Here is a 25,284-nt window from a genome sequence, read left to right on the forward strand (position 1 = left end):
ATGCTTATTTATTTATATTTTATTTTATTTTATTTTATTTTATCTTATTTTATTTTATTTGAGAGAGAGAGAGAGAGACAGAGACAGAGATAGCAAGAGAGAACACAAGCGGAGAGGAGAGGGAGAGCAGGCTGGAAGCCCCACATGGGGCTTGATCTCAGGACCCTAGGATCATGACCTGAGCCAAAGGCAGATGCTTAACCAACTGAGCCACCCAGGTGCCTGATGCTTTTTTATTTTTAACTGTAAGACCCTTTGGGCATATATCTTCATTCACATGTCTATCTTCTCAGAATAGATTCCCAGAGGTGGAATTTCGGGGGCAAATGGTGTGATATTTTAAAATATTCTTGATTCTAATTGCTTTCCAGGAACTTTATATCAATTTACAATCCCACTGGCAACGTGCAAGAGCATCTGATTCACTGTCCATGGTCTACTTTGAGGAATAACAGATCTTTTTAAATCTTTGCCGATCTAAATATTTTGCATGTTCTGTCATTACTAGTGAGGTAGAACAAAGCACTATTTGACCAATTATATTTCTTTTCCTGTAAATTATCTTTTCAAACCTTTGCCAAGGTCTCTATTAGGGTCACTGTGTTTTTCTTATCTGTTTATATAAGTTCTCTATACAATAAAGATAATGACCCTTTGCCATACTTGTATATCTTTCTCTGTTGTGTATTATTTAATTTGTTAATTATATCTTTGTCATATAGAAATTCTTAAGGTTTATGTAGTAAACTCACCTATTTGGTGTTTTTTTTCCTACTGGTATTCAGTTTAGAAAGTCCTTTTACGTCTACATTTCAGATGCGTAATTATCATATTCTATTTTAGGGCTTTTTTTATTTGATTTTTTTGAATTTTCAGCTAATCATCTAGTATTTCAGTTGATGCATGGTGGTATGTCTCAAATTTTAATGGGCGTCACTATCAGTGCTTGTTAAAAACCCAAATATTTCTGAGCTCTATTCCTCTGAGATTTTGATTCTGTAGGTATGGGGTGGGGCTCACAAACCCGCATTTGTTACAATCACCCCAGCTGATTACATTGCAGGTGGACCCTGGTTCACATTTTGAGAAACTCTTTTTTTTTTTTAAGACTTTATTTAGGGGTGCCTGGTTGGCTCAGTTGGTTGGGTGTCTGCCTTAGGCTCGGGTTGTGATCCTGGGTCCTGGGATGGAGCCCCGAGTGGGGCTCCCTGCTCGGTGGGGAGCCTGCTTCTCCTTCTCCCTCTCCCTCTGCCGCTCTCTGTGCTTGTGCTGTCTCTCTCAAATAAATAAATGAATAAAATCTTTTAAAAAATATTTTATTTATTTGTTTGAGAGAGAGTGTACGTGCAAGCAGGAGTGGGAGGGAGGGGCAGAAGGAAAGGGAGAAGCAGACTCCCCGCTAAGCAGGGAGCCCAAAGCAGGGCTTGGTCCCAGGACCCGGGGATCATGACCTGAGCAGAAGACAGATGCTTAACCGACTGAGCCACCCATGCAACCCGCACATTTTGAGAAATTCTTACAGAATGCAATGTAACCTGCCTTAGTACAGAGACTTAGTGCCTCCCATCTGGTTGACTGCAGTAGTCTCCCTCAGCTTCCAGGCCACTATACCCTGAAATCTATCTTACACACAGCATCTAGAGTTCTGTTCCAGAAACAACTGATGAAAAACTCTTCATTAGCTGCCTACTATTAGGGAAACTAGATCAAACCCCTCATCCAGCACTCCAGAACCTTCGTTATCTTTCCTGACCTAGTGACCTAGCGGAAGGCTAATGACTTCAGCACAACCCTCGCATCTAGCCTGGCCTGCCTCCTCCTGGGCCTTAGACACAAATTGCTCATTCTCGTTTTCCTGCTGCAGCTTTAACCTCTTCTCAGGTTATTCAAATCCTAGCATTCAACTCAATTCTCGCATTGTTTTCCTTCCCTCACTATCCGGATGATCCACTGCTTTGCTAAAATTACCAAAGCCCATTGTTGTGTATTCTTTCCCTGTGAGTCTCCCCAGCCGGTAGCGCAATTTAGAGGGCGTGGTCTGTGCGTCTATTCCTCTCAGCCTCTAACACAGTCACACCTGAAGAATGTGGTTAATGGAAGTGACTCTAATACATGTTACTTCTGAAAGCTAATGCGGTAGCCTCTCAGAAGTCTCCTTGGGACCAAAGTGAGAATGACAAATTTCTAGAAACTTCACGTTGTTGTGATTTGGTTTGCTGATAACCGAGTTAAGCAAAGGTTATCTTGGCTTCAGCTCTTATTTAATTTAACAATATTGCTTGTCACCTACGACATATCCATTTATTGACTTTTCCAGTTGAAGAGTCTAACCTTTTCTATAATGTGGGCTATTTCTTTCCCCTCTTACAAATGTGATGATTTCTCTTTTATGGAAGAACATGCTTTATCAGATTAAATAGATATTAAAGGGTTAATGGCTAAACAATTACATTATAGCTTCCTTAATTTCTTTTTTCTCTTTACCCCTCAGGGTTCTGCCTTCTCAAATGACAGACTTGCTTTAAAGGAGTTCACTTGGATGCTCAGAACAGGTGGGGGTGGGGGTGAGGGTGAGTGAAAATATGCCCTTTTCCTTTCAAGCAGACAAGGGGAGGATTCAATTCAATTCATCAAATATTCATTGAGCTCCTATTAGGACACCCTGCTCTGTGCTAGGCACAACAATGAATGCCAAGATGAGAAATGATAATGGAGCAGAAGGGCACTGGACGGAGAAGAAAAGGAAGAAGAGGTGAAGAAAGGAATAGAGCTGGCTATCTGCATAAAAGGGGACTGAAAGAAGAGAAAGGGAGAAGAGAACCAAAGGCACATTCTCCAGCCTGGTCTCAATTGATAGCAGTGTGTAAGTCTAGAAACCTGGAGCAATGGTTTGAGTTCAAATAGTGCTTAAGTACCATTAGAGGGGCGCCTGGGGGCCCAGTCATTAAGCGTCTGCCTTCGGCTCAGGTCATGATCCCGGGGTCCTGGATGGAGCCCCATGTCAGGCTCCCTGCTCAGCGGGGAGTCTGCTTCTCCCTCTGCTCCTCACCCTGCTTGTGCGCGCCCTCTCTCTAATAAATAAATAAAATCTTTTTTAAAAAAACTATTACAGTGGTTAGGGAAGGCCATAGATTGAGTCAAGCCTTTATCGGCTCAAGCCTTTGGAACGGGGAGTAAAAGATCTCTCTCTTTTTTTAACGGGTATATATGCATGTGTGTGCATGTATGTATACATATACGGTACTTAAATTATTTTTGGATGATAATAGCTAACACTTAACGAGTGTGTACTTACTCTGTTCTAAGTACTTTACATATAGTAACTTATTTACTCCTTATCACAACCCTGTGAGGTAGGTGCAATTATTATGGACATTTTTTCAGATGAGGAAAGTGAGGCACTAAGCAATTAAGTAACTTGCCCAAGTTCACACAGCTTATAACTGATAGGTCTGGGCTTTGAACTTTGGTCTAGCTGACTTTATTTTTGCTGTTATTTGAGGTACTTGGCCATGTTTAACTTACTGCTGTACTCACTAGGACTAATGCATTGCCTTGCGCGTAACAGGCATGTTATGCTTTGAATAAATAAATAACTGAAATGTTGGCTATAAAGTGCTTTCCACTAAAGCCCAATTACTATTAAATTTAAAAATCAAGTGTCATTAAATGTAGATTTACTTTGCTGTACATTTTAATTTTATTAAAAACTTTTTTTTTTTAACAACACACACATGTATGCATACTTCAACGTTCTCTTACTCATTTGGCTGGACTCCTGACCTCTCTAAAAATTTGAGGAATCACTGAATCGTAGTCCAAGAGCTGGTAAGTGAGTTAGTGGTATCTGATGTATTTTTGGAGTAGTGTTGGTGTTGTGGGTTCCCAAGTTGATGGCCAAGATTCTTGAGACATCTTCAGTGCAAAAGGTGGTTTTAGCAGAGCACAGGGACAGGACCCGTGGGCAGAAAGAGCTGCTGATGTCTCAGGACTGTGAGGAGAAACTGATTACATACTTTGGGGTTGGGGGAAGTAAAGATAAGGGAAGTTCCACAAGGATTTTCATTTGCTAAAGAAGACTACTGGAGGCCTCGCTATTGCCAAACTAAGGCCGTTCTTCCCTCTAGCGAGGCATTAACATTAAGACACTTGGGAGCTTCCTGGAGAAGGGTTATACTCCGCCTGCCTCAAGTATTTGTCAACGGACTGCAGGTTATAGGACATTTAATTTTATCTACATTTCCTTCTGTCTTTGTTTCCCACATCAGTATCTAGCCTCCTTCTGTCTTTTGAAGTTGAAAATAATTCTTGCCCTGAGGATTTAGTAGCCCTGCGTGGGATCCACTTAAGAAACCAGGTTTACCTTGTCATAAGAATGTAACACTTTTCTGAAGCAATATAACATAAAGGGAGAACGAATGCCTGAAAAACCCTAGGGTCCCAGATAAGGCCGACTTTTACAAAAAGTTGCCATTTGAAGAAACCACCCTACCCTTCATCTCCCAATCTTCCAACCAACCCATCATGGATCTGAGCCTATAATTTTCGTTGAGTTAAATCGCAAGCACCCCTGCAAAGGGCAGCACTATTCACACTGTAGTTCAAATTTGTCTCTGATTTTTGAGGCTTTTCCAGATCCACCAATGGGACGGGGAGAGCAGGCGGTGGGCGGGGTCGCCAGGAGGGGAGGAGAGGGGACCTTGGGGAGAAACCGTGGTGGGGGGAAGGGGGGCAATAGGGCGTTGAGTGATTTTGAGGAAGGTCTCTAGAGAAGCGCCCCGTTAAGGTAGGTCGGCCGGCTCCCCGAAACGGGCTTCCCGGGGCAGGGCCGGCTGACCTGCGCCTGGGAGGAGCCCCGCGTCCCGTCGCGCCTGCCTCTGGCTGGCTGCGTGTGCGTCGGGAGTCGAGCCGCCGTGCGCACCAGGAAGTGACTCTCCCCAGCCGCAGCGATCCGGGCGGTCCTCTGGCTTTTTCGTTTGCCGCCTCAGGTTTGTAAGAGGATTTATTGGTTGCAAAGGTATGGGGGGTACGTGGAGAGCTCGGACAGCCCGATTGAACCCTTACTGTGGAGAGAACTGCTCAGCGGGCCAATCTGCCCGTGGGGCGGGGAATTGAGGAGGCCGCGGAGGTGGGGACGCGGACTGGACCTATGCCGGCGGTCCCAGGTTGCGGCCAGCCCCGCGGCCGCCTGTGCTGTGACCTCAGCCCTCCCTTGGCCCAAATTCAGTGATGGTCTTTCCTACACACACGGTGGGTAGAACTTGCCCGAAGAAGAGGGGAATGGAGGGGCTGGTGAAGGGGTCTGGTGGGGGAAGGACCTATTCGAGCGTGCACTGCAGTGAGGACTCAGCAACACACCCTGACATCCATCTCTTTCAGCCGAGAACCGTGTCGGGGGTCAGGCCAGCTGAAGGAAGGATAAACAGAGAGTGTCAGCCAGACCCTTGTCTGTGGGTAAACATTTTGCTCCAAGAAGCTCCTTGGCCCCACACGGATCAGACATACCACATAGTCTCAGATTGGAACCTCTCTGAGCATTTCAGCCCTGGAGACTTTAGTCTACCTTCCTATCTGGCAGCTCTGGACCTTGAGTCTCTTTCCAATTAATTCTTGTAGGAGAAACTGAGCAGATGTCACACACTTTTTTTTTAAACCCAAGCATTTATTTAAAACCGAAAAAACTCTGAAAAGAAACTAGTCTTTTCTGTGGGCAGATGCCCCTCCGACATCAAGAAACAAACATAATTCACTTTGGTATTATTATGCTGCCTTGAAAAATATATTTCACTACAGAAAATACTAAAATTCGCTAAAAAAAAAAGTGACGAAAGGGTCTTTACCAGGAGAGGTGAATGGTTGGCAGTAGTCGGGGCCTATTTTAGACCATATCTGGTGATTTGGAGGAAGAAACCTAGATGCACAAGATACAGGGCAAGTGGAGCTCAGTGGTCCAGGCATTCACCAGTGAGAGGACCCACGCACTCCAAGTCTGAATGTTGTGGGGTACAGATAGCTGTCTTCAGTCCTCAGCTCCCCTGTTCCTCCTCTGCCAACCCCTAAATGGGCCTGCAGCACACCCTCCCTCTGCAGTCTGCCCCCACTCTGCCCATTCCTTACTTTTTGTCTCTTACCTCTTCACTCATTTCCTGTCTCTGGCTTTTGCTTTTCTTCATATCAAATACATACTTTTGTCTCACTTTAGAAAAATGTTTATCACAGATCACACACTTTTGATAGTATTAATAGATAGTATTAATAGAGCCGGCCCTAAGCTCACCACACTCCAGCAGGCACTAATGCAGAATGTTATGAAAATTCTTTTGTTTGTGTTTTGTTTTATAAGTTTCCTACATAATTTTACTTATCCTAATGACACTCACATGTTTTATTACATCTTGCCAGTTTTTCAGGTCAGCCACGCTGAGGCATAAAAAAGTTAAGTGATGCACTTTGAAGAATCAGAGCCTAAGGAGGGGGGACAGTGACACATGTCGAATGCCTGCTGTTTTAGGTGCAGTCCTGAGCACTTTGTATATATGAGCTCCTTTATTTCTTTTTTTTAAAGATTTTTATTTATTTATCAGAGAGAGCACACAAGCACAAGCAGGGGGAGCAGCAGGCAGAGGGAGAAGCCTCCCCTCTGAGCAAGGAGCCCAATGTGGGACTCGATCCCAGGACCCTGGGATCATGACCTAAGCCGAAGGCAGACACTTAACCAACTGAGCCACTCAGGCATCCAAGCTTGTTTAATTCTTAGCACAACCCTGAAAGGCAGGTGGTACTAGTCCTATTTTTATAGATGATGACACTGACATTCATAGTGCTTGAGTAACTTGCCCAAAGTCACGTAGCTAGTGAGGAGCAGAGCTGAGATTAGAATACGGCTCCAAAGCCCGTGTTCTTAATAACTTGCCTTTTCCTGGAAGTTGTGTAGAGGGTGCTATCTATTAACACCTCAGCTTGGAGACAGCTTAAATCTGTTTTGTTAGAAATTTGTGACGTTCAACCCCAAATTCTTCCATGTTGTGACAGTTACTTTCTTTAGTATTTTCTAAACACACAAAATGGTATATGGGCTAAATATCATAGCACCCATGTCGGCATCCTTTAAGTTACCTACTGCTCATATCATACTAATTTCGTGGTCATAAGAGGAAGCCACGGAGGAATCTTTGTTAATAAATCTGTTACATACATTGAAGATACGTGTGTGTGTGTGTCTCTGTGTGTGTGTTCGTTCTGAATTAAGGTATGATTTAACATTGGGATGTAATCCAAGGTAGAGGATAAGGGCAAAAAGGTAATTTCACAGCCCATCATTAAGGTCTCCATCCAAGTTCATTCACATGTCCTTGACTCAAACAAGTTACACAGCAATGATCAGGCACCATAAAGTAAATAGGCCACAACACTGAGTCCTGTGCTGGAGGCAAAGGGATTCCTTCCTCCTTCCAAAGTGAGGCCCTCACCTGTTCTAACTCTTGCAGCTTTTGCTTTATAGTTACTTCTGCTTGTCCTTCCCCCTGCTCCCCTTTGTCAGTATTGCCACCCCCACCCAGTCCTGTACTGTCTTTGAGTATCATGACAGTTAACTGAGGTTTTGCCAGGTACTGGGTGCTGTGCTCAGAGCTTTACAAACATCATCTCTATTTTATCTTCTTAGTACTTTTTATTAATTATCTTTTTATTTAACTCTTATAACCACTATATGAGGTAGGTACTATTATTATCTCCATTTTACAGATGAAAAAAAAGGAAAGTCATGGGGAATGATTGACTTGCCAAAGGCCATTTAACTAGTAAGTTGTGGAGTCAGGGGACCACTCAGGTCTACCTGACTCTAGGGTCTATATGCCTAAGATCTCAAACCTTCATTTGTCCCTCCTGTCTGCCACTTACTACTACCTTATTTCCCTTCTTTCTTTGGCCTCAGACTTACTGGATATGTCAGTGCCTTACCTAGGGGCATCTTCCTTGGCCTCTAAGCTCCATGTTCTCCTAGAGCATCTTTTCTTGTTCTCTAGAAATTTCCTTTCCCCCAGGTGTAGTCATTGGTCTTTTGCTCTTCTCTTTACTGAAAGCTCTTTTTTTTTTAATCTTATAGCTTGTACTTATAGACACTCCACCAAATCTCTAACCCTGACTTCTCTCATGACTCGTAGTACTGCTTCTCTACTTGTTGAATGTTTCCATTTGGTTATTTTCCTTACCATTGCAAACACATGCCTCAAACATGAATTTGCTTTTTTAAAATGATTTATTTATTTATTTGAGAGAGAGAGATAGTGAGCGAGAGCATGTATGAGCAGGGGGAGAAGCAGAGGGACAAAATCTTCAAGCAGTTTCCCCACAGAGTGCAGAGCCCAACGCAGGGCCTGATCCCATGACCCATGAGATCATGACCTGAGCCAAAACCAAGAGTCAGATGCCCAACACAGTGAGCCACCCAGGCACCCCTGAACTTGCTTTTTTTCCTCTTTTTTATTTTTATTTTTTAATTAAATTCTTGATTTAGAATTGGTTTAGAATTAGATTAGAATAATAGAATTTTATTAAATTCTTGATTTAAATTCTTTATATGTTCAATTTAATTAACATATACTGTATTATTAGTTTTAGGGGTAGAATTTAGTGATTCATCAGTTGCATATCACACCCAGTGCTCATTACTTCAAGTGCCCTCCTTAATGCCCATCACCCAATTACCTGTTCCCACCACCCACCTTCCCTCCAGCAACTCTCTATTTGTTTCCTAGAATTAAGCATCTATTAAGGTTTGCCTCACTCTCTATTTTCATCTTATTTTATTTTTCCTTCCCTTCCCCTGTGTTCATCTGTTTTGTTTCTTAAATTCCACATACGAGTGAAATCATATGGAATTTGTCTTTCTCTGATTGAGTTATTTTGCTTAGCATAATACCCTCTAGTTCCATCTATGTCATTGCAAATGTTAAGATTTCATTCTTTTTGATGGCTGAGTAATACTCCGTTGTGTGTGTGTGTGTGTGTGTGTGTGTGTGTGTGTGTGTGTGTATGTATACCACATCTTCTTTATCCATTCATCTCTTGATGGACATCTGGGCTCTTTCCATAGTTTGGCTATTGTGGAACATTGCTGCTATAAACACTGGGGTGTGTGTACCCCTTCGGATCACTATGTTTGTATTCTTTGGGTAAATACCTAGTAATACAATTGCTGGGTCATAGGGTAGCTCTATTTTAAACTTTTTGAGAAAACTGCATACTGTTTTCCAAAGTGGCTGCACCAGCTTGCCTTCCCACCAACAGTGTAAGAGGGTCCCCTTTCTCTGCATCCTTGCCAACATCTGTTGTTTCCTGACTTGTTAATTGTAACCATTCTGGCTGGTGTGAGGTTTTATCTTACTGTGGTTTTGATTTGTATTTTCCTTATGTGGAGTGATGTGGAGCATTTTTTCATGTGTCCATTGGCCATTTGTATGTCTTCTTTGGAGAAATGTCTGTTAGTGTCCTCTGCCCATTTCTTGACTGTATTTTTTGGGTTGTTTGGGTGTTGAGTTTGATAAGTGCTTTATAGATTATGGATACTAGCCCTTTATCTGATAAGAAATTTGCGAATATCTTTTCCCATTCTGAAGGTTGCCTTTTAGTTTTGTTTACTGTTTCCTTAGCTGTGCGAAAGCTTTTTATCTTGGTCAAGTCCCAATAGTTCATTTTCAATTTTGTTTCTCTTGCCTTTGGAGACATGTCTAGCAAGAAGTCGCTGTGGCCAAAGTCAAAGAGGTTGCTGCCTGTGTTCTCTAGGATTTTGATGGATTCTTGTCTCGCATTTAGGTCTTTCACCCACTTTAAGTCTGTTTTTGTGTATGGTGTAAGAGAGTGGTCCAGTTTCATTCTTTTGCATGTGGCTGTGCAATTTTCCCAACATCACTTGCTGAAGAGAACTGTCTTTCTTATTTTATTTTATTTTATTTATTTATGGAGAGGGACTAGCCATGGAAGTGTGTTCAGAGTTGAACTCTTCCCTAGAGGACAAAGAGTATATTTTCCTCATCTTTTTATTTTGGAAACCTAAGCAGTACCTGACACGCAGTAATTCAGTTCCATTCAGCAGGCCTGCTTTTACCAAGTGTTGACTCTGTGCCCGGCACGGTGCTGGGTGCTGACCTTCCATAAGGGTTTATAAATGCATGAAGGGGGTTGGGAGTTGTGTTTCTGCTTCCCAACTTCTGTTTGTTCACCTTCCATTCAGGGGAACTTCAGTGTTTCTGTGGTTGGCAAGGATTAAGAGAAGAGTCCCAATGCATAGCCCGAGGTGTTTCCTCTCTAGGGTGGGGCTCACCTCCAAACCAGGATTGCTCCCCTGGTGTGCCACAAAACCTCCAGGTTGGTCACAGCTCTTTTTGGGCTCAGCATGTGAGGGAAACTTCACTGGCATGATAGCCAAGAAGCGTCAAAGAGGACAGAAAAGTCAGAAGAAACCAAGCCATGTTGGACCACTTGATGGTTCCTGGCAGGAAAGGTAAGGCCCAGGCGGATATCCTTTCCCATTAGCAAGTCTGAATCTCTGGGCCTACTAAAATCTGTATTCCTGATGTAACTAACATGGCATTGCAAGGGTTCAAGGGGGCGCCTAAGGTAGGATACCCAGGGCTAATTTGAAGACACCTGAAGAATGTTGGTGGAAATGCTTTGTGATGGCAGAAAATATTCTCCTTGCCTTTAAGTATGTTTTTCACAGAAATGAGATATTAAACTGGTACCTTGTCTGTATAAACGTCCAGGACGGGTACACCGAAGATTAGGAATCCAGAGAGGGATCAGATGGCTTACAAATGAATAGTCCCGTTGCAGCCATGCAAACACAAATATACCTCATTTTATGCAACAAATGTATTTTCTAAATCAAATTATATTTTAAAAGCATTAGGGAGGTGAGCTATTTAAAGGAACCCAACAGTGAAGCCTTTTGTAATATGATTAATTACCTCCTGATAAATCTGGATTTTTCTTATATTAAGTTTGCCCATCTGTTCTGTGTTGTTAAGTAGACAGCACCAAAATGGGCTCTTCTCCCAGACTGTATCTCCCCAGGGGCATGAGAGTTAGGTTTTCTGAACAAGTAAAACGCCAGAGAAAATGGTGGCAGGAAGTACTTATGCATAGTAGGTGCTTAGTACATATTTATAGAATGAATGAAGTGCCTGAATTATTTTTTTTCAGGCTGGCTGATGTTGTGACACCACTCTGGAGGCTAAGCTATGAGGACCAGCTCAAGGTTGGTACCTAGCTTATGTTTTCACTCCCCAGTTCCATCAGAGTGAATGGTGCCAGACTTGTAGGAAGTTTGAGTGGACAGCTTTATCCGGATGACCCAACAGGTGCTTAAAATCAATATTCTAATGAATCTGAAAAGTTTTTTTCAAATGTATTTCTTTCTTTATATTAGCATACACTGTATTAGTAGTTTTAATGGTAGAATTTAGCGATTCATCTGTTGCGAACAACACCCAGTGCTCATTACTTCAAGTGCCCTCCTTAATGCCCATCACCCAGTTACCCCATCCCCCCACCCACCTCCCCTCCAGCAATCTTCAGTTTATTTCTGATAGTTAAGAGTCTCTTATGGTTTGCCTCCCTCTGTTTTCATCTTATTTTATTTTTCCTTCCCTTCCCCTCTGTTCATCTGTTTTGTTTCTTAAATTCCACATGTGAGTGAAGTCATATGGTATTTGTCTTTCTCTGACTGACTTATTTTGCTTAGCATAATACCCTCTAGTTCCATCCACATCATTGCAAATGGCAAAATTTCGTTCTTTTTGGTGGCTAAGTAATATGAATCTGAAATTTTAACTTTGCACCTATTACGTCTTCCAAACTCGGGAGCCATATTGGGAAATGCCTGTGTCCTTTTTTTTTTTTTAAAGATTTTATTTTATTTATTTGACAGAGACAGCCAGCGAGAGAGGGAACACAAGCAGGGGGAGTGGGAGAGGAAGAAGCAGGCTTATAGCAGAGGAGCCTGATGTGGGGCTCGATCCCAGAACGCTGGGATCACGCCCTGAGCCAAAGGCAGATGCTTAACGACTGCGCCACCCAGGCGCCCCTGTGTCCTTTCTCCCTTGCTTTTTTGTTATTCTCTGTATGTGTGAGTAGCAAGTACTTTTGCTGCTTTATACATAGCTGCACTTTCCAACCCAGTAGCCACTAGCTACATGTGGCTGTTTGATTTTAAACACAGTCAATTCTGCAGTAATGCTTGTTTTAAAAACATAAATTTATTCCAAGAGATTGATAGATTAAGGCACAACTTGAACATAATGCAAATTTCGCATTGGTTTAGGAGTGATGGTTTTTTTTGTCCTCGAGAAACACCAGATGAAAGAAGCAAACTGTACCCAGCAGAACTGAGCTGCATAAGAATACATAAAATGAACACGCACACATGCCTCAAACATGTACGGATTCCCGCAGTTTACTTAATGTGGTATGAGCCACACTCATCCACGTCTGCTGCTAGATCTTTGTGTGACACATAACCCTCCTTTCACCACTTCATGAAAATTCACAAGTGGACAGCCACTTTGTCAGGGAAAAGTGCCTTCCTTATTGTGGTATGTATCCGTTTCTTAATGATTTATTTTTTTTAAGATTTTATGTATTTATTTGTCAGAGAGAGAGAGAACGCACACAAGCAGGGGGAACAGCAGGCAGAGGGAGAAGCAGGCTCCCCGCTGAGCCAGGAGCCTCATGTGGGACTTGATCCCAGGACCATGGGATCATGACCTGAGCCAAAGGCAGCCGCTTAACCACAACTGAGCTGCTCAGGCGTCCCTATTTTTTAATTTTTATTATTTTTAAGATTTTATTTATTTATTCGAGAGAGAGTGTACAAGCAGGGGAGGGGCGGAGGGAGAAGCAGACTCCCCACTGGTCAGGGAGCCTGATACAGGGCCCGATCCCAGGACCCTGAGATCATGACCTGAGCCAAAGGCAGACGCTTAACCAACTAAACCATCCAGGTGCCCCATTTCTTAACCATTTAACGTGGAAAACTGTATTACCCTTTTTGTTAGGTTGCTATCCTTTTTATGTACGTTACTGATAAAGTTTTGGAATGTGTGTGCCTAACCCCATTTTTCCCATGAGCCCTGTGATTTCTTTTTTTTTTAATTTTAATTAATACTAATACATACAGTATTAGTTTTCAGTGTACAGTATAGTGATTCAGCAATTCTATACATTCATGCTCATCAAGATAAGTGTACTCTTAATGCCCTGTGATTTTTTGTGTGTGATTTTGCATAGCATAGTGTAGAAATGCTTATGTCCTGTTATAGCAGAGGTGACTGACTGTATACCTTAACTAAAATTAAATGAGATTAAAAACTCAGTTCCTCAGTCACATGAGCCTCATTTCAGGTGCTCATTAGCCACATGTGGCTAGTGGTTACCATATTATATAGCACATAATACCAACATAAAACATTTCCATTATCACAGCACTGACCTATAGCTTGAGTGTTCATTCTGAAAGGTTGGTTAAAATGAAGAGCTTACACAAAAGCTCACTCTTGACCTTTCTCCCAGTACCGTCCTTGGTCTGTTTGCTGTCCCATCATTGTGGGTTCCTTATCTGCTAAGACCATGACCCAGGAATCTGTGGGATAGCTTTCTCTTTTCTTCTTTGTTTTCCATTCTTTGAGGTTATACTGCATAAGTCTTTTTGTTTCACTTCATACATTCTTTTGCAGGTGAAATTTGAAGCTCAGAAAAAAATTTTATGGAGACTGGAGTCTTACCTCCAAAAGCTCAATGGAGTCAATGTGACAACATCTGCACCCAGAGCTGAGGGGCTCGCTTGTCTTCTCCATCCTATTATACCCTCTGTAAGCCACCACTTCCCTATCCTTTATCTACTAAGTCCCCTTAATAGCTAATAATATCAGCCAGTACCTACTGGGCACTTTCTGGGAACCAGGCCCTGTGCTAAGTGATTAGGCTGCATCATTGTCTAGCACATTGTCTGTACTACGTGATTAGCATGCATCATCAGTGACTGTTATAGTCACCCTGAGGGGTAGGCAGTATCGTTTTATAGATGAAGATGTTGAGGTTCAGAGAGATTAAGTAATTTGCCCAAGGACACACATCTAGAAAGTGTCAGAGCTGAGGTTTACACTCAGGTCTATTTGATGCAAAGCTCACTTTCTCCAACCACTACAGTATTACCTCTGTAGAAAGATTTCAGACTTTGAAAACTTAATGAGGCCTCAGAGAGACAGAACTTAATTTAAGGCAGAGGTTGGCAAACTATGGCCCTTAGGCCATATCTGTCCCCCACCCTTGCTTTATTTTGTAAAGCTTTATTGGAACACAGCGGAGCTTGCTTGTTTATGGATTGTTCCTGGCTGCTCTTGCACTGCATGGCAGAGTTAAGTAGTTGTGACAAGGACCATATGACTTGCAAAGCCTAAAATAACTTGTTATCTGGCCCTGCACTGAGAAAGTTTGCTGACCCCTGCTTCACGGCAAGATTGAAACTGCTTTCCGCTATGGAGTGTCTGTGGAGTGTCCTGACCTCAGCTATGGACTTTCACATACGCCATACCTTCCAAGCAAGCACCATTTATTTGTCCTCATCCAGAGAACATTCTTACATTCCTTTTATTGTTGTTCTCTTTGATTTCATTTGTCCTATTGTTCTTCTCGTGCCCTGCCTTCTCCAGCCTGTCATCAATGGCTACCGAAATAAGTCTACCTTCTCTGTGAACCGAGGTCCAGATGGCAATCCAAAGACTGTGGGTTACTACCTGGGAACTTGGAGAGGTCAGTTGAAGGCCATAACTAGTACAAATAGCAAACCAAGGGCTGAGAGGAGAGGGAAGGTGCAGGAACGGTGTCAGTGGGGGTGGAGAGGAGTGGAAAATATGGCAGCCTTGAAGGAGAAGGATGAAGTCTTTGATGCAGAACATGATCACAAAGTTATTTTTGGATGCTTTTTGGTGGGTAGTCATTGTCACTTAGTACTAGGAATCACCACCTTTACCCTTTCTTCCTCTAAAAGTCATATGCCTGAGCCCCAGTTATCACTTAGTAAATGTTAATGTTGTTGCCACTGCCCACTCACCATTGTCATCATCATCATTTTATGCTCCTTTTCCAAACTGGGAGCAGTCTCCTCTTTATTAGAGAGTCACCTTTTCTATTTCATATCTCCATATCCCTGAAAGCTGGAGCCTTCTGTGATAAATCTGCCTTAAAGTAACTGGTAGAGGGGGTGAGTAGTGGTGGGGGAGATCACAGTGGCATATTTCTGAGACTTAATTCCAGTACCCATTCCCGGATTCCATTCCTGAACTTTCCATTTGCCCATTTTCAATAAATCCACTTGAAACACCATCATTTTATATTAGTCACACTGTTTAATACCCATATGCCTTAAACTAGAGTTCATTAGGGCAGGCACTTGGCTTTCCCCCCGCTTGTGTGCTGAATAAAATGACTATATGACATCAGTGTTCTATTATTCGGTAACAAAAACAAAACCCATTACATTTTATTTCCCTCTTGAAATCTGAACAGAAAACAGACCTTGTCATATTGGTGCATTTGTGGCATGAGAGAAAATATTGCAGACTAGCTCTATTAAGCATCAACTTCATAATGGCTAGACCAGGAAACAGGTTATCTCTGTAAAATGGCCTTGAGCTTGAATTAGGTACTTCTTCAGATCTGCGTATGCCTCTCTGAGGGAGGGGATTTGAATGGCCAGACATTTCTAAATAATCTTTCATCAAGGAAACCATGTAAATCAAATTCGTTTTCTTTCTTTAGACAGAAGCATCGTCTGTGTACGGTCTAACCATCTGAAAAACATCCCTGAGAAACACAATCAAGTGGCACAGGTAATGAGAAACAAGGGCTGGTTGAAGATAACCCTAGGCATTGCAGTCTGTGACTGTAGTGTCCCTGACATTTTAATAATAGAGCGGCCTCTGGTGCGACAGGGAAGGAGGTGCTCTGTTCTGAGAGCATACCTTGTAACACGGAGAGAACAGAGCTAGTGTTTCATTTCAGGGAGGGTGGAGAGCAGGAGAGAGAACTTTATCCATTATTGCACATGTCAGGCATCCGAAGAATTTAATAGGAAGGAAGTATTAGGAAAAAGAGGTACCAGTGAGGGCAGTCTCACAGGTGACAAGTGTCTGAAATATTTGGAAGGCTAGTGTTTTCGGCAGAACAGAACTGAGAAATACCATGGGAAATGTAAGTGGTAAGGTATCTACATCGTGAGGTTGGCCTCTAAGACATTTTTATATCCTTCTCTTTTTATGCACCTGCTGTTTATTGAGTGCCTACTATGCGTTGGGCACTGTGCCAGGTGCTGGGGATCCAGTGATGACTCAAATAGGCATGGTACCTGCCCTCGTGGAACTTAAAAAAACAAGTCAAAAGCCTTCCTCATGAGGACTGAACAGGACTCCCAACTGACACTCTTATTCCCTGTTGGTTCTTACCAGCACCCACCCTCCTAACGACTTAAGTTCCTGACACTTGCGTGGTGCCTTCTAATAGGACACATCTTGACCTCCAAGATTTCGCTGCTAGGATGCAGCTTTGTTTGTAGAATTGTTCTCCAGAAATCTTCCTATATGGGCCTTATCAGTTTCTTCTCCCATTCTCTTCAGCACCTTCTCTAAACCCTTACGTCTCTTCAGTTCCCTGCCCCATCACTTTTACCCTTGCCCTTAGTAGATGATTGTGCCTCATTCTTCCCTAAAAAATTAAGGGCATCACATGAGAACTCTCTTAGCTTCTTCTCCTAACATCTACCAATTTCACTGAAATCTTATCCCTCCTTTCCTCCTATTTCAGTGAAAGAGGTGGTTGGTCTTCCCCCTGTCTAAGGCTATCCTTCCTTGAAACACCATGTTGGACTCATCTCTTCCCTCTTCTAGATCCTCGCTCCTTTATTACATACCCTCTTTTTCCTATTTCTGTACCTCCTTCCCTATGACTTCTGTTGACTCTTTTCTTTTGGTTCATAAACATATTAAATATCTCCCATTTTAAAAAAAATCTCATGGTTCTTCTGCCCTTAACACTCCATAGAAATTGGTCTTGTCAAAGTCATCAGTGACCTCTATTTTGCCAAATCCAATGGAAACTTTCCCTAACTTACTCAACTTTTCTCTGCCTTTGACACCACTTATTTTTCTTATTTCCCTTCTTGAAACATTTTCTTTGTTTGATTTATGTGATTCCTTTCTGTGATGGTTTATCCTCCTGTCTTGCTGTCTACTTCCTAGTCTTTCCCATGGGATCTTTTTCTCCTCTCCTTTCTTACTGTAAGTATTGGTATCCCCCAGGACTCTGTCCTTGGCCTTCTTTTCAAGTTCATTATGGGAGATCGCACCCAGGTAGAGTTGTAGGTGAAATGACCACCTACAGATTGATAACTCCTAAACTCATATTTGCATTCTGGTTCCCTCTTGAGCTTTAGGAGGTGCATTTCTAAAAGGCTACTGAACTTCCTCACTTAGCTGGCCTGCAGAGGTCTTCAGATCAGCGTTGCCCTAGATCAAGATTTCTCAGCTTCTGCACTACTGACGTTTTGGGTTGGATCACTTTTTGTTGTGTGGACCTGTTAGGTGCATTATAGGACGTTAGCAGCATCCCTGGTCTCTACTCACTAGATGCCATTAGTCGATTAGTCGTGACAACCAAAAATGTCTCCAGATGTCTCTTGGGGGGCACAGTTGCCTCCAGTTGAGAAAACTGCCCTAAACCAAATTTATCCTCTTCCCTTTCAGAATATGCTTCTTTTTTCTCACCTTAGTAAATGGTAGCACAGTGTACTAGAAACATGTCATCCTAGACTCCTCTGTCTTGATCCCCACTTTCCTCCTCAGCCATATCTAATCAGTCTCCAAGTCCTGTCAGTTTTCCTTTCTAAAAATACCTTGACTCCACCCTCTTCTATTTCCACCACCATTACCACCACCATCACCAACACTCAATTCCAAGCTACCATCTTCCCTTGCCTAAACTACGATAACTTCCAAACTGGTCTCACTAGTTCCAGCCCCTTACTTTGGTTTATTCTCTATACTGCAGCCAAAGGCGTCCTTAAAATGCAAATAAGATCATACCACACTCTTGCTTAAAATTCTTCAGCATTACCCAATAGTTTTTAGAATAAAGCTTCAATTTGTTATCTTTGCACTGCCAGATCTTTACCAGAAGGTCCCTAGCCTCATCTTCTGCCACATCCTCACCTGCTTTGCTCTTTCCATTCGTAAGGAACTCAAGTTATCCTGTCAAGCTATCTCACTCCTGCCTGAGGCTGTCCTTTCTCCACAGTGCCCTCAGTCTTCTCCCCTTAGCTTCTACTTACGCTCGAAGATTCATTTCAGGCATTAGATCCAGTAGAAAACCTTATCTGACTCCTCAGTCTGATTAGGGATTCCCCTTTTCTGTACTCTAATCTCCCATTGCTTACCTCCTATTGTTGCGCTCGTTACACCGTATTGCATTGTTGTGCATTGGTGTTTCCCACAGGAGACTGCGGAGGTAGCAGCTGTGGATTATTTAATCTTGTAGCCCAGCACTTAGCATAGATTCATACATATGGCGGGTGCTCATCAAATGTTTGGTGAACCCAGGTTTCTAGCCCTTCCAGCTTCTGTTGGGCAAATTGTTTACCCTCCACATCTATCCAGAGGAATTCTTTCTCCCTGCAAAATTTGTCCTGGGACCTAAAATCCAATCCAATAGGTACTCAAATACAGGCCAGATGCAAATAAAAATAATACCTTCTGTGTAGCCCTAGGTTGCTCTCACTTTTTTAATACCTTCATCTCTCTTTCCCTGTTCCTGGTCGTGACATTCCATTCCATTACGATGATAAGATACCCTAGTTTGCCCTGATTTGAGGTTTTTTAATATCTACTCTTGATTCTTGAGTCAAAATATGAATTTTATAGGAGCTGACAGCTAGAGCACCAAGACCTAAGAATCAGTCTATAAATAAAATACTATCAAAGAAATACAGGTACACAGTTTTAAAAGTCAAATAGTAGTAATAGGTTAGTAAGGAAAAATGATGCTCCTCTGTCCCGCCCTTCTTTGCTCTTGAGTCCTGCTTTCCAGAAACCACAGCATTTATTTTAGCTATTTCTTTTGGTGTTCTGTATTTCTAAATAGTACATTATTCTGATGTATTTTGCTTTATCCAAGTTAGATATTATTTGTTGACTTCCAGTTATGGCATATAAGAATTTCTCTCCCTGGGCACCTGGGTGGCTCAGATGGTTAAGCATCTGCCTTTGGCTAGGGTCATGATCCCAGGGTCCTGGGATTGAGCCCCACATCGGGCTCCCTGCTGAGCAGGGAGTCTGCTTCTTTCTCTCTCTCCCTCTATTGTCCCCCCTGCTTGTGCGCTCTTGCTCTCTCTGTCAAATAAATAAATAAATAAATAAATAAATAAATAAATAAATAAAATCTTTAAAAAATATTTAAAAAAAATTTCTCTCCTTTACTTTGTTTCTCTTCCCAAACTACCCTTCTTCTTCTATTTTTATTGCACAATTCTTGGTTAAATTAATATTTAGTGTTTCTATTGTTATGACTATGTAGATATTCATTCCTGAGCCAAGTACATATACTAAGATTTTGTTTTCCTTTATTGTACAAATTTTCCTTTCATTTTATATTGTGAAAAATTGCAAACATATAAAACTAGAGAATGGTGTAACGAACCCCATATACCCATTCCCCAGGTTCAAAAACTATCAGTATTTGTCCAATCTTACTTTATCTATACTCTCACCCATCCCACATTTCGCCAACCCATTTGGATTAGTTTGAGGCAAATTCCAGACATTATATCATATAAAATGTGAATATTTCAGTGTGAGTTCTAAAAGAACTTAATTTTTTAAACATAGCTTCATGCCGTTATTACATCCAGAAATAAACATTTGTCCCATAATATCATCAAATATCCAGTAAATGTTCAGGTTTGACACCTATGTATCACACAAATGGTTCGAGTTTTATGGGTGGTTTGTTCAAATCAGGATTCAAACAAGGTATACACATTGCATTTGATTGACATGTCTCTTCATTCTCTTTTAGTTTGTAAGTACCCTTCCCTCTTAATGTTTTTGTCCTTGCAATTTATTTTTTGAAGTTGGTTTTCCTGTGGAAATTCTTGTTCTGGATTTTGCTGATTGAATTCTCATGATGTTATTTAATGTTCTTCCTCTGTCCCCTGTATTTCCTATAAACTGGTAGATCAAGATGATTAGATTCAGATTTAACTTGAGGTGTGAATATTTTTAACGTGTATATGTCTGATGGGCTCTCTTTCAATGATGTTAAGATTGAACTGTGGATTCAGTGTCATCAGCCTGATCCACTCATTAAAAAACTTCCCGTCAGGTTTTCACCTAATGGTTTTCGTAGTCATTGGTGATCATTGCCTAGTCTATCATGTCTTCGTTTATTAGTTAGGATTCTTCTAAAAATTACTTTTCCTTATAGCTATTTGGTTACCCCATGTACTGATACAGTCAAGACAGGGTAAATTGTTGGTTCACCTTCTTGAAAAGATGATCAGTTAAATTTGTTTGTTTCAGTATCATTATGAAATCATGGATTTTTAAGAAAGATTTTATTTGAGAGAGAGAGTACAAGCTGGGGGGAGGAGCAGAAAGAGAGGGAGAAGCAGACTCCCCATTGAGCAGGGAGCCTGACATGGGGCTCGATCCCAGGACCCTGGGATCATGACCTGATCCAAAAGCAGACACTTAACTGACTGAGCCACCTACATGCCCCAAAATCATGGATTTTTAACATACTTGATATGTTTTAGTCCACTGAATTTACTATTATTTTTTGGTACTCAAATTGTTCCGTTTTTAGCCAGTGGGAACTGCTTTAAGTTGTCTCAGCCCTAGGATGGCCCTAGTAGTTCTGGAATGATAAGGTATTTCTAGTACATCTAGTCTTTTCTTCCTGAGACTGGGAACCAGCCATTTCTTCAAGGAATCCTTGTCTCTTAGTGGGAAATGGTATTTGGAGGCACAGTATGGGTGCTAGAGGTGCTTACTTATACTGGGTTGGTAATACTTCAAGGCCTTTCTTTTTTTTAATTTTTTTTAAAGATTTTATTTATTCATTTGACAGAGATAGAGACAGCCAACGAGAGAGGGAACACAGGCAGGGGGAGTGGGAGAGGAAGAAGCAGGCTCCCAGCGGAGGAGCCTGATGTGGGGCTTGATCCTAGACTCTGGGATCACGACCTGAGCCCAAGGCAGACGCTTAATGAGTGAGCCACCCAGGCACCCCTCAAGGCCTTTCTAGTAGACAGAGCCAAGGAACATTTTTTTAAAGAGAAAATATTAGTTCATAGCGATATATTAAAGTAAAATTTGGAATGACAGAACTTTGAAATCCATTGATTTTTATATTTTATCTTTTGTCTTACGATGAAAATTTGAGTCCTGACATTAACATAATTATTTATTCTATTCTATATATCCTTATATATATATGCTACTATATATATATATAGTAATTTCAGAACATGAGTACCAATATTACTACCAACAAGTGATAACTTAGCTCAAGATTTATATCCAGTTCTTTTTGTCACATTATTGTGCCTCTTGAAATACTGCCTCTCTTTGTAGTTAAGCCACTAATTTGGGGTGCCTGGGTTAAATATCCAGCTCTTGATTTCGGCTCAGGTCATGATCTCACAGTCCTGGGATCAAGCCCCGTGTTGGGCTCTGCCCTCAGTGCAGAGTCTTCTTGAGATTCTCTCCCTCTCCCTCTGTTCCCCCCCCCATACTTGTACTCTCTCTCTTTCTCTCTCTAAATGAATAAAATTGTTTTAAAAAAGCCACAGACTTGATACTTGATATACAAGTTCTTTTTTACTTTTTTCATTTTGCTCACTTTCAAATTTTTGGGATTTTTTTTCATTTTGATTACATTTTGTTTTACAAATTTGTTAAATATTTACATGGGTCCAAGGTCAAATCTACAAAATAAAGGTACCTTTAGAGTGTTCTAGCTTTCATCTCTTTCCCTTCTACCCAATTCCCTCCCTCTTTCTATAGGTAACCAGTTTTGGTTTTGCTTATTTTTTTTTAAAGTAAGCTTTTCTTAGCTAAAAGGTAGCTTAATATGTACCCTATTTTGCACCTGGTTTTTCTCCTAATGATTTTTTAAAGATTTTATTGTTAAGTAATCTCTACACCCCATGTGGGGCTCGAACCCACAATCATGAGATCAAGAGTCGTGCAGTCTATTGACTGAGCCAGCCAGACGCCCCTGCACCTTTTTTTTTTCACATAATATTGCACTTCATTCTTTTTAAAGATTTTATTTTTTTTGTTTGAGAGAGAGAGAGCATGCCCAAGAGGGGGGAGGGGCAGAGGGAGAGGAGAAGCAGACTCTCTGTTGCTCAGCAGGGAGCCCAATGTGGGGCTCAATCCAGGGACTCTGGGATCATTACCTGAACCAAAGGCAGATGCTTAACCTGAGCTTAACCAGGTGCCCCTGCACTTCATTTTTTTTTATAGCTGCATAGTCCTATTTGGTGTGATGGATTTTTATAACTTTTTATTGGCATGGATAACTACCTCATTTTTCCATTGGTTTAGTTTCCTATGAACCTATTGCTAATTTTTTCCCCAAGTACTCTTAGAGCTCCGTCAAACATTCATCTGCATTCTCCATATGCTCAACAACTTGAGTTCAGTTTTTTCCCTGAAGACCTTTTTCTTGGAATCTTCCATCCTAGACTCCCAAGACCTTCTGCATGGCTATTATCCCAGGACTCCTTTTGCTGCTCTCCTGTCTTCCTTTTTCTGTTTTACACCCCCACTTGGCTGGAGTACAGCCTCCATTAGCTTCCTGAGGCAGGGTGCCTTAGGAGGTAAAGTTTTACAGTCTTTTCATGTCTATAAATGTCTTTTCTTCCCTGACATATGACTGAAACTTTTTCTAGATTTCTAGATTTGGGTTTGAATAATTTGCCTTTATAAATTTGAAGATACTGTTTTATTGTCATCTGACTGCCAGTGTTGTGTGAGTCTAAATGCTACTTTAAGTCCTGATCCTTTGTAGGTAATTTCGCTCCTCTTTTTCTCTAGACGCTTTTAGGGAATTTCTTTATCTCTGAAACTTCATGATCCAGTGGGCCTTTTTTTTTTTCATTCATTGTGGTGGATACAAATCAGGACTTGTCAATCTGGAAGCGAATACTTGCAGATGTGGGAAACTTTCCTGTATTATTTCTTACCTCCTTTCCCTCATTTTCTATATTTTCTTTATATCTCCGGTTATTTGAATTTAGGACCTCATGGATTGAATCTATAATCTGCTACTCATTCCTTTCCTATTTTCCATCTCTGCCTTTTTGTTTTCCTTTCTGTGAAATTCTCTTGATATAAAAGCTAACATCTTTATTGAAATTTTTTCTACTATCCTTTTTTTTAAAGATTTTATTTATTTATTTGACAGAGAGAGAGACAGCCAGTGAGAGAGGGAACATAAGCAGGGGGAGTGGGAGAGGAAGAAGCAGGCTCCTATTGGAGGAGCCTGATGTGGGGCTCGATCCCAGAACTCCGGGATCACGCCCTGAGCCGAAGGCAAACACTTAATGACTGCACCACCCAGGCGCCCCTTTTTCTACTATCCTACCTTTAATTTTCAAAAGATTTTTCTTGTTCTCTGATCCTTTTGTATAATATCTTGTTCTTTTTTTAGTAATAAAGTAATGTAGTGTGTGTGTGTGTGTGTGTGTGTGTGTGTATGCATTTTCTCTGTTCTTTGAATTGTCTCTTCCTTCAGGAGTTTTTTTCCTGTTCTGTCATTGTCTTTCACAATGGAAACTTTAACTAAATAGCTGGTGATACTTGACTATTCATATTTAAGAGTGAGGCAGTTCAGCTTGAGTGGGTTTGTTGATTCTTGGCTTTACCGCTGGTGATTACCTCAGGGTGTCCCCCATATGTTTGTCTCAGGAGATCTTGACTTTGGAGTTATTCAGTTTCTTGAGAGAATTATCTCCAAGTTTCTTGCCTGGCTGCTCGCCCTTTAGAATTGAGGCGTGGAAAAGGGGTGGGATTCCCACCATTTAAAATGCAGATTTACGTGGAATCTTCCTGTTTCCACCCCTCTGTCGCTATAACAGCGCCTGGTATCTCCAAATTCAGAGCCTTTACGGGTTCATTTCCTCCTGAGAAAAAGGTCTGCAGTCTCTTGCTACAGGAAGATGGATGTTCTTGGTAGGATGAGGATGTTTACCAGTTTGGTGTCTAGACTTTCAGTCACACCCTGGTTTTTTTTTTTTTTAGATTTTATTTATTTATTTGAGAGACAGAGCACAAGCAGAGGGAGGAGCAGAGGGAGAGGGACAAGCAGACTCCATGCTGAACACGAAGTCCCATATAGGGCTCCATCTCAGGACCCTGAGATCATAACCTGAGCCGAAATCAAGAGCCTGAGGCTCGACCCACTGAGCCACCCAGGCGCCCCTCATACCCTCTTTTAAGCCTCGTGCCTTACTTGCACCTTCAGGTTTGAGCCTTCCTATGGATGTATGGAGCAGATAAGCCTCATTTCTCATCAGGTCCCCCTTTGTAGGCAATCCGGATATAGTTTCCTTCATCTTGCTTCAGTTGTCACTTCAGTCTGCTTTCCATCTTCTAAGACTTTAATTTGCTCTTGTCTACTCTATCATTATTTTTGTTCTTCCTTTCATTTATTAATTCAACAAGTACTATTGAGTACCTACAAGTACCGGGCACTACTGTTCTTGGTGCTTAGGATATAATAATGAAGAAAATGTCCCTTCCCTTGTAAAACTTACATTTTAGTCAGGGAGATAAATTTTTAAAATACATAACAAAGTAAATTGTGTGGTATGTTTGAAGGTGATAAGTGTGGCTATGGTCTGAATGTGTCACCCCACATTTCATATGTTGAAATCCTAACACCCAAGGTGATAGTATTAGGAGGTGGAGCCTTTAGGGGGTGATTAGTTCATGAGGGCAGAGCCCTTATGATTAGGATTAGTGCTCTTATGAAAGAGACCCCAGAAGGCTAGCTCGTCCTTTCTTCCATGTGAGGTTACAGTGAAAAGATGGTTGCCAGGGAGGAAACAGATTTTTTTTTATTTTTTTAATTTAAATTCAATTAACTTACAGTGTAATATTAGTTTCAGGTAGAGTTCAGTGATGCAAGAGTCTTACATAACACCCAGTGCTCATTACATCATGTGCT

General features: G+C 41.5%; 1 protein-coding gene across 3 annotated transcripts in view; it reads left to right on the forward strand.

Annotated features, from left to right (window-relative positions):
• Positions 1-10,110: 10,110 nt before the first annotated feature.
• The window catches only part of TRMT2B (tRNA methyltransferase 2 homolog B), a 38,334-nt gene continuing 23,160 nt past the window's right edge, over positions 10,111-25,284 (forward strand). The window contains exons 1-5 of one of the 3 annotated variants that reach the window (XM_040630063.1): positions 10,111-10,501; positions 11,203-11,257; positions 13,734-13,868; positions 14,709-14,808; positions 15,817-15,887. In XM_040630063.1, coding sequence (XP_040485997.1) covers positions 10,170-10,501; positions 11,203-11,257; positions 13,734-13,868; positions 14,709-14,808; positions 15,817-15,887 — 693 coding nt within the window. In that variant the 5' untranslated portion in view covers positions 10,111-10,169. The remainder of the gene's footprint in view (positions 10,502-11,202; positions 11,258-13,733; positions 13,869-14,708; positions 14,809-15,816; positions 15,888-25,284) is intronic. The other 2 variants (XM_040630068.1, XM_008701718.2) reach the window with 2 other exon arrangements.

The sequence above is a fragment of the Ursus maritimus genome (genome assembly GCF_017311325.1).
Source record: "Ursus maritimus isolate PB19 chromosome X unlocalized genomic scaffold, ASM1731132v1 scaffold_X1, whole genome shotgun sequence".
In the NCBI taxonomy this organism is placed as follows: Eukaryota; Metazoa; Chordata; class Mammalia; order Carnivora; family Ursidae; genus Ursus; species Ursus maritimus.